Source organism: Ambystoma mexicanum, chromosome 8 (genome assembly GCF_040938575.1).
Source record: "Ambystoma mexicanum isolate Mex_15411 chromosome 8, UKY_AmexF1_1, whole genome shotgun sequence".
NCBI classification, from domain to species: domain Eukaryota; kingdom Metazoa; phylum Chordata; class Amphibia; order Caudata; family Ambystomatidae; genus Ambystoma; species Ambystoma mexicanum.
Window position 1 is genome coordinate 1,121,879,044 of NC_090929.1, and position 14,282 is coordinate 1,121,893,325.

Below are 14,282 nucleotides of genomic sequence, written 5' to 3' on the forward strand. Positions count from 1 at the left end.
CACATGCGCAGTGGACATGATGACCCTGCTTGATCAGAGACACCCAGGATGCTTTACCTGGTGAAAGATGTATACACATTTCAAAATCGAACCACACATGACTTGACTGGCAGAGAAATAAAGGGGCAGCGCATGGCCCTTGGTGATGAAACATACAAGTCGCCACTGTTCACAGACAGTAACATTATTATCTGCATGACAGTGATTGACGGTAGCAACTTTTGGGAAAAGGGTGGGGGAGGTCCTGAGGGAGCACTGGTATTTGAAATGATTCAGGGTCAGTGGCAGAAGGTGAATATTTTTGTTGACCTGGCAGAGCCAAAAATCCCTAAGTGATGAAAAGGTGTTCTGTGGGTTCTCCCCTGATCCTTTTTTTAAAATAATGTGTTGAAATGGTGTATTTTAAAAAAAATAACAATAATTGGCATAAATCCATAAAATGTACAATTGGTCCTCTATGGTAACACACGGAAATATCCATTCGATGTTATGTTACCAGGAGTATTTAACAATATTTTCATGATGCCTGTGTCCACGCCATATACGGCAACATTGCCACTGTAAATTGCATTCATACAGATGCATGCATGATATGCCATTATAAACCACTTCAAGAAGCTGCACACAAAATATAGGCCATCCGTCCTAGTATGGATTACTTCAATATTGCCTCCACAATATATGCCAGTATCATCGTTGTAAATAAACTTTCATGAACCTCTTCCATGAATCTCTGCCAGTTTAGTCATTATAAATCACTTTCTTTCAACTACGAAAACAATCTATAACAGTAAGGTCACTGTTGATCACTTTCTTGAAGGTGTGGCCAGTCTATAACAGTATGGTCAATGTAAATCACTTCCATCAAGTTCTGGCTCGAATCTACCTCATTGTGATCACTGTAAATCATTTTAATGAAAATTCAACCACAATCACTGCCAGTTTTGTCACTGTAAATCACTTGCATAATGCTGTAGCCACAAGCTGTGCCAGGATGGTCACTGTAACATGGTTTCATAATGCTGCAGCCACCATCTCCAGAACTCTGACATTTGCCCGTGCCCACTTAAGAAAGACACACAGTACATTTTTCTAGAAATTATGGGATTAGAAATTCTATTTTATAATGGGAAGATACAACTGCACATCTCAAAATTACCTGAAACAAGTAGGACTGGAGGGCTTTCTCGTGAGAACTCTGAGCTGAAACCACAGTCTATATCAGATTACCCAATATAGGACTTTGATGACTTTAATGACTTTGCACAAACTGGCATTGTCAATAACTTTCATGATTCAGCCCCCTATCCCTCCCACACCTAGCCAAACACATACTCACATCTCTCTAACTATCTCTCTCATATACACACATACAAACACACACACCACATCTTGCAATACATTCTATCATGCATGCATACAAACACTTTTTTGTTCTACTTACCTTCATTCACACACTGCTTCTTAGGGGGTCTTTTCTCTGTCCCGGCCTCTGCATGGTGATGCTCCCTCAGCATTGATGTGGGTTTGCATGTGTTTTAGATTGATTTCTAAGGGAATTCGTGCTTGCTTCTTTCTTTTGATGCAAGCAGGCCCACATTCCCTCATAAAGAGGCCCAAAACACGTGTACGTAAACTATGGTGGTGGTCGGGCATAGTGAGGGTACCATCATAGTAAGGGTCTCTGCAGCCCCCCCACAGTGTGACAGGCCAGCATCAAGGAGCCCCTTGCCCTTTGGCCTGCAGAGGTCCCATCTATGCCAGTGAGTGTAACCGAGGAAGCTAGACATATTAATATGAATGGGGAAGAAAAGGATTTTGGGATGACTTGGGAAGAAAAGGACAATGGGTTGACCATGGAAGGTGTGAACAGTAGGCGGACTGGGGAAGTTAGGGACAGCAGAGTGAATGAAGACGGTAGATGCAGCTGGATGACTGAGGATGGTAGGAACAGTGAAGTGTCAGAGAAGAGTAGTGCCAGTTAGGTGAACAGGGAAGTTATAGCAATGAATAATGGGTGACTGAGGGCGGTGGGTACACTGTTTGGCTTTGGAATGAAGAAACAATGAGGTGACTGTGGGAAAGTGGGAATTGTGGTCACTGGGAGTATTGGGATGACTGGGAAGGTAGTGACAGAGGGACAGGAAGAGCGAGTGAAGTAACTGGGAGGTGTGAAGCTAAGAGGAGTGGTGTCAAAGGTAAGGCACGGAGTGTGGTTTGATAGACAAAGTGATGTCAGTGGGGTGACTGTAAAGGGTATTGATTGTGGGACGATTGTGCAGATCTGGCAGGCAGTACGTGGATGTCTAATCTAAACTAACAGTGCAAGCATGTCAGGACCACAAAGGCCAGGCATCCAACAGTGGAGGTGTCAATACTAAGTCTGCCCTGCATGGCACAGCCGACTCGCCTACTTCCCAACACATTTCACACGTTTCTGTGAAGGAGCCATGGCAAGTGGAGCTCCCACTAGGCCAAGGGAATCATTAATGGACTGTTACTACTTTATGGATGGGTCAGAGGGTGCCAGTCAGGTTTGAGTTCCTGCATCTTTGAGTCCTCACAAGGTATCTGGCCCACCAAGAGAAGACTTGAAGTGACTGAACAAAGAGGACTTTTACTCTTATGATTGGCAATCCTGCTTTCCTTCTTCCTTGCCACTCCCTCGAAGGTTGAAAGAGGAGGCTCTCCAAACGGGGCAGATTTCCATGTATGAGGTTGGACGCCCGGAGGACACTTTCCTACCTACCAGAGAGAGGACCCAAAGCATTGCATTATAAGGAGGACCCGGGTCAAAGGCTGTACATGCTCTCTTACTTAACGCTCTTTTTTTTCTGTATTAAAATCTGCATTTGTCTATAGTTTCACAGTGTACATCGCTGTGGGCAGTGTATCAGGACTCCTTGGATGATTCGCAGGATCCGTACCTGCTCTAAAGACCGCCAGGAAAGGTGCAAATGTCAATACAAACCATACAGTAGCTCCTGAAATACATTCCCTTCAAGTGGTGGTAGTCCAAGCAACACATGAGTCTGTGGGATGGTGACTGCGGAATAAAACACGCCTCAAAGGTGAGGCCTTGAGTTAAGAGTTCCCAGTATTCAGACAGCGGTTTTCACAAGGAGGTGGTTAGTTGCAGCACAAATCCGTCAACAGAGGAGCAAAAGACAAGGCTGATACAGGGAGAAATACAGAAGGTCCATTTAGTATATGATCAGATTAGACCCATCATGTAAATGGCGAAATCATAGTGTAGAAACGGCATTCCCATTGGTCCTTCCCATGTACGCCATTGCAGTGGGTAAGGCCCAGAGTAGGAAAGCACAACTCATCCAAGTTTTAAGAATGTGAAGAAAATATCATCCACTTAGAGGCAGTTTCAGACTTTGGGGCTCATTCTGAGTTTGGCAGTATTTCCAAAGAGGGTAGTGCTGTTAGGCAACCCAGCTGGACCTGTCTGCTTGCATGCTGGCTGGACCGTGCTGGACCCGGTAGGTCAGATTAACGCACCCGGTCTGCAAGGCAACAGCAGACACAGCGTTTGGGGGTGGAGGGATCGGGTGCTATGGTCCCTAATCGACTACCTGGAGCACAGTGGGGAACATTGGCCTCCCCTCTTTCCTGGTCCAGCAATAGGAGATAACATCTGCTTGGAGACTGGAGTTAAGGACACACAATGACAGGTGAAGTGAATATAATATGAACTGACCATGATGTAGGGCTTAATGGAAACGGTAAATAATGTGAAAGGAGGGCATACAGTTAACTGGCAAAGATGTTCAAAGCGGGCAGACTGCACACATTTGCAATGATATCCTAAATGGGCAAAATAGACACTGACAATGATCTGCAAAAGAGGACAGACATCATTGGAAAATGGGTTACAATGTAAACGTGTCATAGCGCTCTAAGTGGGTTTGCTGGAAACTGGCAATCTTGTACTAAGTAGGCATCATGCAAACCTTTAAAATACACATACATCAAAAGTCGTTCAGAATAATATTTACTGCCCAAGTCTTTGATTCTATTATAACTGGAGGGTAAGCTCATGAACAAGTGGAAGGACTTGGGAGCTAATAATATTTGAAACAAGTGGGGAGGCGTCCTGCCACTTACTTTAGGTCCATTTACCTGTATGGTAAAGGCTGAATTTCTTTGCATGCTAATTATGACAGTGGTTATATTATTTAACTGACTGTCGTAGGTTTTCTTAAAAGATGAGCAAGAAATAGACCCTTATGGAAATTCATCATAGCATACTTTTATTATTCTGCTAGTGCTAGTAGGTACACAACATATTTTATGCTTTTAAAGTTTTTACAAAAATAAGTGTAGAAAATGCTATTTCATAATATGCATCTTAAATCAGAATACATTCATTTTGTTTTACAAATGCATTGGAAAAAAGAAAGAGTGAGTGACAAACATGGTTGTGACAAACATTTTCTACACTTATTTTCAAACATTTACCATACAGGTAAATGGACCTAAAGTAAGTGGCAGGACGCCTCCCCACTTGTTTCAAACAAGTCTTTGATTCCCCATGCTGGCATTACCACTCTACTTACACTTTAAGTGACTGTGCCATTCATTTCATTGTCTTATTAACTTGTTTAGTGCATAGACCCCAAGTGGTCGGTGTCACCACAGTGTTAAAAATGACAAGCAGATAGAGAAGCATAGCTACATTTCACACACACACACCTTTAGGCTAGTGCATGGCTGTGGTAGAGGCGCGCTGTGATGTTCGGTTTGCAGCAGTGATGCCAGGGTGGGGTACATTTCATTTATATGTAGGTTGGAGGAATTCGAGGCCTCTGGCATTATGCGCATTTGTTGTTGCTTTCTGAATCACACTAGGTCTGTTGAGCCCCTGATGTGCTGCGATGTAGTGGTCACAAAGTGCAGGTGCTACTTGGATGAGAATTCTTACTGCAAAGGATACTTTCTGCTTGTGTGAATGCTAACAGTGATCCTGTGCTGCTTTTTTGCTGCTAAGTTCATTTTTTCCAGCAAGTATTTGCTTGTGTGCAGATGGCTTTGGGAGTAATGAACAGGTATTTGAAATACATTTAGCAGGTGACCGGTTGCTAGTGTATTCCATGTATTATGGTTGTGATGTAGTCATGACATCTCATGCTGGCTACTGTAGGAGATATTTATGTGGCAACAATCCATGCAGGGAATTATGCCCCTCCCCAATCAAGAGCGCCACACCAATAACACAATTGATCAGATCTTTCACTAGCCCTACCCCTGACTCATTTCACACCACTATCAACCCTCACTCCTGTGCAATAGATATGGCAAGAATCGGGCTGGCAGAAAGAAGATATAATTATTAATAAATAGGAAAATGAATATTTGCACATGTCACAAGACACAAAACCTCACACCGTGGCCCAACTGCCTTTCTTTCCTGACAATTCACTTTTTACACAAATTAATTGAAAACATCAGTTAGTTGATCCCAGACTCTTTAACCCAGTAACATGTACAGTTTTCCTTCCTGGGTTCTTTGCCGCCGCCCCCATCCTGGTTACATATAAACATAAGTCTATAGAATACTTCAGATCCCTGGTACACTCACAACATACTCTTAATGTACAGAATTGTGCAGGACCCCGGACGTGACCAAGCTATTTACATGAAGTTTAATTTGAATAACAAGCAAAACACTTTTCTATTGATAAAAGCAGTTTCACACATGCAGCAGTCTTTATTTTTTTTTATCTCCCTGGCTAGCAGTGTTGGAACACAACAGACTTTTAAGAACAAAACACTTTTTATATAAATATGGAATCCTTTCTTATCCTCCACTATGCAATGAAGAAGCTATCTTCTACCAGCAGTCACTTTCTCACTTATTCTAGAGGGCATGAATTTATCAGGGATTTCACTCTATTTAATTTGGCAAGATGCTTTTCTGACCCAGCACAAACCCACATATTCAGTTTACATTTAACATTTGTCTGATTTAAGGCAGGGTCTGGGGAATTGAGAACAGTTAGGAATTTCATTTTTATTAGTACACCACTTCCCTTTAGGGGATTTTGGGGTTGGCCACAATAAGGTAAGGGATATCCACTTATTTTTAATAACCATACCTTTAATCATTGCCAGGAGAGAGATTGGAGGTTTCAAACTCCCCCAAGCTCACCCTGCGTTCTTTGACTATATGGGAGTTAATTAATGTATTATTTCGTAAAAATGCTAAGGACCTAGTTGGTCTGCCCAACCAATCAACAATGGGAAGATATTTAATCAAACAGATTCCCACAAGACTTGGTTTGGTTGGAGAAGTTTACTTACATAGAATATCTCTGCTATTTGTGCTCAGGAAAAGACATCAAGTCTTCTGGATAATCATGGGAAACATAGTGTCTTAGTTATATGTCCCTCTGAATTTATCCATTTATTTGCCTCTCGAGGGTTCCCTGCAGATTTTAGTCTTCCTCCTGGTATAATCGACCTCCTTGGCCATGTTGGTTTCCCAGCATTTCCCACTCAGCTGATTTCAGACAGCTCTTCAATTTTCCCATTGTGCGTCTTCTTATTTATCTTTAACCACTTCCCCAAAATATCCAAATTATCAGGTGCCAGTTTATTTCTAGTTTATTGGCTATTGATCTGGACTGGACATCTACTGTCGCCCCTTTTTCTTTGATTGGTCCCATGTGAGACATACACTGAATGGTGAACTTGTCAAGCAAGGTGTGCTCTCAGTGTGTCTATGAAAGGCTGGTATGCCTTTTCCTGTTTAATACTCAGTCTGACTATTAAGAATATTAAGACTGGGAAGCAATCAAGGTGTTTGTTAGAGGGGACAATTTTCATTAACTTCTCATACATCTGTTTTCAGTAGGTAGCACCACCTACACATTTTCAATGGAAGGCATATCTTTGATTTTAAAATTAAAATGTTATGTCCCCCTCTCCATATTTACACGGAGAGAGTTCTTCAGTCTCTGGGATTCCTGCAGACACACTATAATGCAGACTTGAAACCCAGCAGCAAATGCTATGCAAGTGTTATTTATATAGCACTTTCGCCAAAACACTTTAAACAATACATTTTTACATACAATATCATCCAGCCAAAGTTGGTACTCATTTACAGACTTCGGAAAGATGAAAGGTTGAGTTGGCCTTGCCGGGATTCGAACCTGTGACCTGCAGATCAAACACAGATTGCAGGAGCAAACGCTCAACATGCTGAGCTATCTTACAGGCTTGGCTCACATGCTATGAAAATAATAGTTTCAAATACATTGAAAAAGTATACGAATAGAACAAGTGAAAAGTATAAGGAGGCAAGTTTTAAACAATAACATGTTTCGTTGAAGAGGAGGGAGACTTGAAAAATAGAACTATAAGTGGGTCAGTCAGGAGCAGCATTTGTGTGCAGAGGACTATGGGGCCCGTGGAGGTATTGCAAGCTCTTTTAGAAGCTATTTGAGGTTTTGTTAGACACTGTGTGCATGTATAAAAGGTTGTGTGAGGCTTGTATTTTGAATTGGTTACTTGTTCCACGCACACCATATGATTGTATCATTTCTAGTTGAGGACCTCAAGATGAGACCCTAAAGGTGGGGGATCAGGATGGAAAAAATGTGGGGGAGTGACAGGGTAGATACTTCAGGAGTGCTGGGTATTTTGGAAAGGATAAAATAACAAAGCTATGAATTAACGTTAATAACCGCATACGCAGGATTCTCTGTACCCGCCCTCCGACAGTACTTCTAAAACTGCTCACCTAATGGCTGTCTCCCATGATCTTTAAAACAAGCATTCAAAATGCCAAAAGTTTGGGCTTTTGTGTGGGCATAAAAATGGCACCTGCCACGCATTGCCGTATAGGAATTAACTGCCCATTGATGGTAGCAGGTGAAAAATGGTGCGACTACCTTGGCATCTAATAGCAGTGCCTGGCAACTGCCTAATATATATATACACAACCCAAAACTGTTGGCTTTGCCAATGACTGTTTTTGACAGGACTTCAGTGAAGGACACACATAGTGCTTATGAATCGAGTGGCTGTAGGCAGACCTGGCAAAGACCTTATTATTACACCAATAGCGAGTTTACAATTCCAATTAAGTCATTACCTCTCCGAAGACTGCTTTGAAAAAACACTGGCAGATGCTTCAAGTGGAAAGTTTGATTGTAAGGCTTGATTAGAGCAAGCTGAAGGAGTTCCCTTGAGGAGGTGTTTTGGGTGTGGAGGGGCAAGAACTGGGTGGGAATGGCTGAAGGGATTATGCCAGTGAGGGCAAAGGGTTTAGCGTGGCTGCTATGTTTCCTGTTTTGAAGAATGTGATCACCCCATTTAACACAGTTTCCCCTTGGGGAAAATACGAGTGCTGAGTGCTTGTTGGGTAGAATGTAAACCTGATTGGAGGTGAGGCCTGGAAGAGAGTATTAATAATCCTCACAAGCCTCATTGCTCCTGACCCTTGTTCCTAATGTGCCCCTCTTTCTCTTTCAGGCAGCTCCATCTGTTCCTGTTGTGTTCCTGACCCCATGGGCCTCTCCTTCCTGCCTACTTATGGCTGCCAGAGTAACCGCACAGCCAGCGTGGCAGCACTGAGGATGAAAGCGCGGGAACACTCCGAAGCGGTCCTCCAGTCTGCCAACCTCCTACCATCCAACAGTACCAGTCCTAACCCTCCAGCTAGTGCCGGTCCAGAGAGCTGCCCGGACCCACCCTCACAGGGCAAGGACCCGGCACAGGGGGGAAAGAATGTATGAAGATGTTCTGCTGCTACATCTGCAAAATGCACCTCTCCCCACCCCGGAGTGGGGTACAAGCACACCGCGCGGGGCAGTGACCCACGGGATTTCTGCGCACGTCCCACAGAAGTCCGCAAACACCCTCAAAGAGGGGAAAACATTGTTGGATAATCTCCCTCAGCGGCACATGACTCGTTCAAATTTCTCCTTCCAGCTCGTGTACTTATTTGTTATTTATTCTTCAAACAATGCCATGTGATATTGATGTGATTTCATTTTTTAGCAGTACCAAAATATATCCTCTAGTAACTGATACCCTTCTTGTCTGGACTGGTCAATCATGATGGGAAAACTATCGGGGGGAAGAGGTAGGGACCTGTGATTCAAATGTATTCAATGTGCGTAGATTCTCTTAAACCCTCCAGATGTTTTGGACTATGACTCCCATGATCCCTCACCATTGGCTATGCTGGTTAGGACTGATGGTATTTGTAGTTCAAAACATCTCGACAGCCAAGACTGCAGACTCCTGTGTTAGGACAGTCTCTTTAGAATAGTTACAGAAAACTAGGCAATGACACAGAAGTTATGCAAGACCCGGGCAAAGGGGGAGGTTTTTCTAGAGATGGTGTTGGTGGTGGCCGTGTCGGAAAAGCAGCTAGTTTGGTTAAAATAGTGTGCATCAAATCTGCTCCATTCAAGTTCTACAGGTGAAAAGCTGAATAATTGAACAGGTCCCAGTGTAAGTATTTCTGTTATTGTGTTGCTGTTTTTATCATGTGGAATGGAGCAAGCAGGCGTTGCCTCGCTGCATGTTACTTACAGATGTTTGCACTGGGTCAAAAATAAAACAGTCTGATTTTTGTACAATGTTTGCTGCGGGCCATAAAAAAAAACACATTTTGCCTCAAAGTCCCATCCTTCTCACTGGAAAATGGGAACAACTTTTGTTGTTCCTTTTTGCATAAACACACAGAAAAACATGAACAGCAAGTATGTAAACACACAGAAAAACAGGACAGGTTAGTTTGCACGCTCTGGTTTCTTCTTTTGTTAAACAACATTATGCAAGGGGATTCCAACACAATTGGTCTCGATGTAAGAAAATAAATAGACAAACCATTTTGCTCCATTGCAAGCTACATAATATGGAGTTGGGCAAAGCCTGCTTATTCCTTCCGCGTGACAGGAGCAGCAAAGCTGGTGCCAAGATCATTTGCTCAACTTTTAGCACCAGGCAAGGTATTAGATAATCTGACCTCTGGTGAAAGGAGTGTATTTAATTTCAGAACTGAAGCCATCCTTGTGCCAGATTTTAAAAAGCCTCATTGCATGTTCAGTGGTGTGGCAAAGTAATACTGGTAATTCCATTACCACCGCTTTTACTGGCAGTAACAGAATCACTGGCGTTTTTTCTTCACAGCCGAATTATACATTATTAGGGAAAGTGGAGAATTTACCTCTAGCAAAATGCTAGGGGTAAACCTGCCACTTCACCTCCAAAAATCAGTGGATTTACTGTGCGGTAAATTGACCGGCAGTAAACCTGCCAAAAATACCCAGGCATTCCTATGGACTCCAAAAATTGGGAATTGCACCACCCTAGCACCAGTTGCAATGCCATGGTACTACCCACCAGACCAAGTGGCGCTAACAGTGCCTGAGCTTGGCAGTAATTCAGTGGATTTACCACTGAATTACCACCAAACTCGTAATGAGGCCCAAAGGCTTGTGTTCTCGTGTATGTTTAATACTGCTGGCAGGTTCCCAGTATGAGCTCCTGTTGATTTGTATTTGTATTTTATTTATTTGTATAGCGCAAACCAGGCCCTGAGGCTACCGGGCGCATATCTTAGCAACAATGGTTACATCACAGTATGGTAATGATCAATAGTTTGGCGGGAATCCTGCGACAGACATGTAGGCAGGCGTGTGGGGGCAGAGATTAGGCTTTCCTAGGGTGGCCAAAGAGGGACTAGGGGTGTGCTGGGGGTGTTCTGACTGTGTGACTGTAAAACGGGCACAATCGATTGATAATGTGTGTAGCTGGATTGAGTTAGTTACTGAGCAGTAGGAAAGAATTTATTTTGGGGATGCTGCCATCTAGTGGTAAGATGGTGAAATTTTCCAGTACAGTTTCTGAGTAAATGCTGTAATTTGATTTCTGCGGTTAACTCAATAGCTTGGAGCTATTTGACGACGTCAGTGACAGGTGAATCATGAGGGTGTGGTATACACAGCAACGGGTATACATCTCGGGGGGCAGCAGGAAGATAAAAGCTAATACTACCCGTTTGGGAATCAGCTATAGGTTGTTGCTGGTGGTGCCACTGCTATTATTGGAAAATAAATGAGCGCGAGTAAACACTGGGAAATGTGCAAAGAAAGAGGGAATATTTGTTATCCTGATTCCCTTTTCGGGTGGCGCTGAGTTCTTCTGGGAATGTTCTGGCACCAACAGAGGACGAGGAATGCATTCATAATAGGCGATTATGTTACCCGCCTTATGAATATTGGCCATATTTTCAAGAGCTGCTATGCGTTATGATAGTCCATAGCACTCACTATGCCAGGGTGGCTTTTGAAGTATTTGGCGCTGAAGTGTTTCTCGTCTGTGATTTTTTCACACAGTCATCTACTAATGTTGCTAAATTCTGGGGCTACTGCCCCATGGTTTGATAAACACCATTTTCTGCTCATTTTAAAATGTGACGTGTGGAGGCTGGTGCGTAGTACACAGATGTTGTGAGCATGCGCGAGCCTCGTTCCGGCTCGCGCATGCGTGTTAACAATAAATGAGGACCCGGGACGGCAGTTGCCACAGGGACCCCATACTGACAAGACGTGTCCTGCGTATACTTACCTGGCATGTGTGTGTGGGGCGGCCGGGGCATAGCTCAAGGCTAACACTGGCGATGAGGCGGTGCTGCGTGTGTGGATGCAACATCTTTTGAAGATGCTTACAAGTCGGAAAAAGCATTCCGTCATGCTACGGAGCTACGGACCTGACGTGGGGAGCCGGCGGCCCTCTTAATTTCTTTGATCACAACAGTTGCGGCCTGAAAGGGTGCTCGTGCGGCATTCGTGGTTGGATGAAATGCACATTTTTGGACACCCCACGGCTGTCATATGTCTGATGGCCATGGCAACGACTTTCTGAAGGTGTTGCAGACACCCCACGTGTACTGGCTGGCAAACAAGCTGTCACTCAGACAAAGCTGCCATACAGAGCTGGTGGATTCCTGTTATCTTGCCTCATAACTCAGAAGAATAGAAGGTCAGTGGGGACACACTTTTGCTGGGAGGCTACCACTGTGGAGGAGGAACCCAACCACAAAAAGGGACTGCATACACCATCTCAACAAGGGGGTGTGGGAACCTGGCAGTTTTGGGACTGGTAACACAGTGAGCTGTTTGTGCAGTCACTGATATGGGTGAGCAGGATGATGGAGCTGTCACACCTGCGCCAGGACCACGCAGGCAACAAGGTACTTTGATGCCCATGACAGAATTTGACACATCAGGGCCCCCTTCCAAACTTGGACCTAAATGGCTACTGTGGGTGAAAAAACTTGAAATGTTCTTCAGAGCCACAGGGGAGACAGAGGACGATGCAAAAGTGGCCACACTTGTGTACTCAGCAGGAACAGAGGTACACAGAATATTTGACTCTTTAATCCTTCAGGTGACCACATATGCTGCTGTGAAACAGGCCCTTCAGAACCATTTCCTCCCCATGGCGAATGTGGATTTTGACAGATTCGTTATGTGCGCTGAGAAACAGCTGGGAGAGGAGTCCCTAGACCACTTCTGCACAAGACTAAGGCACCTGGCGAGCACCTGTAGGTGGGTGAATGAAGAAGAAATCGTGCAGAATCAATTAATCCAAGGTTGCAGAGACAGGTCCTCTGAGAGCCTGGCCTGACGCTAACACAGATCCTGGACACTGGCCGGGCGTATGAACTGGCTGAGAACAGGGGAGCTAGGATGGCCGCTGCGGTGCACCCAGGTAGGAGTGAGGAAGCTTTCGCTGTTAGTCGGCCCGCACTAGGGAAGTCACGTTGGAGCCAGAAAAGACCTGAGGGCCCTCCGACCTCTTCTAGCCCGCAGCCCTTCCAATACTGTGGGTATGATCTGCCTCACATGGGAGAATGCCCAGCGAAAGCAAGAGTTTGTGGCAGATGCAGCACTACTTCTTTTCGCACACTTCGACCACTGTCTGAACCGGTTCGAAAGCATACTCCATGGAGTAGGCAAGCTGAAACGAGATCTGATCAGACTACATATCGATGGGTCTCCGAGGCCGACAGCCCTAAAACATATAAGAATACCATTTCATCTAAGGGCATAAGCAGAGAAGCAACTCCAATCATTGATTGACATGAACATCATTGAAAGGGTAGAAGGCCTGACACCATGGGTGTCCCCGATTGTAGTGGCGGCCAAGCCCAAACAGCCCGTAGCAGTCCGCATCTGCGTGGACATGCGGCTACCAAATGCCACCATCAAAAGGGAAAGATACCTCACACCCACGTTGAACGACATCGTAGGGGAGCTGCAAGGGGCCAGAGTGTTTTCCAAGTTAGATTTAAGATCGGGCTATCATCAGCTGGAACTTCACCCAGAATCCGTTACATTACCACCTTCACCACTCATGAAGTGTTATATCAATTCAAAAGACTGAGCTTTGGAGTCTTGTCAGCGGCAGGCAAAGGTGTTCCAAAACGTCATTCGTGGAGCCCTGGTGGGACTAAAACGGGTAATCAACATGATCGATCATAGCTTGGTCTTCGCGCCGTCGGAGGCCTTACATCTGAAAAGGTTGGAGCATGCACTGGACAGACTCAAAGGTCTAGGCCTGAATCAACACAGGAAGAAGTGTGAGTTCTTCAAAGACCGCATAGAGTTCTTTGGTTTTGTCTTCCACGCTGAAGGCATCTCTCCGGACCCGGAGAAGGTGCGAGACATTCGCAAAGCGGCCCCCCCAGAGTCACCATCCGAGATTAGAAGCATTATGGGCATGGTGAACTACTGCGGGAGGTTCATTTGTGATCTGGCGTCACTATCAGAGCCCCTGCGGGCCTTGACGAACAACTATGTAGCATAGACATGGACTACCAAAGAACAAAAGGCATTTACAGACATCAAGAACGCGCTGTCTGGCCAAGAAACAATGGCCTACTTTATCCCAGACAGAGAGTCGGAAATCATTATAGACGCCAGCCCAGTGGGACTGGGCGCTGTACTTATGCAAGCCGACATACATGGACATATGTGCCCCATAGCGTATACAAGCAAAGCTCTTACGGAAACAGAGAGAAGGTACTCGCAAATTGAGAGGGAGGCCCTGGCCATATTATGGGGGTGCAAACACTTCAGTCTGTACATCTTGGGCAAACTCGTGGTGGTCATCACCGATCACAAGCCACTCATACCCATCATGGCTGGGGCAGCTTCCAAACCACCGCCGCGAATAGAAAGGTGGATGTTGTCCTTGATTGAGTACGGAGTAAGACTGCAATATCGGTCGGGCACCCACAACCCGGC

General features: G+C 44.8%; 1 protein-coding gene across 1 annotated transcript in view; it reads left to right on the forward strand.

Moving 5' to 3' along the window:
- DRGX (dorsal root ganglia homeobox) overlaps positions 1-9,046 on the forward strand; it is a 143,362-nt gene extending 134,316 nt beyond the window's left edge. The window contains exon 7 of the mRNA XM_069612199.1: positions 8,491-9,046. Coding sequence (XP_069468300.1) covers positions 8,491-8,753 — 263 coding nt within the window. The 3' untranslated portion in view covers positions 8,754-9,046. The remainder of the gene's footprint in view (positions 1-8,490) is intronic.
- The last annotated feature ends 5,236 nt before the right edge of the window (positions 9,047-14,282 follow it).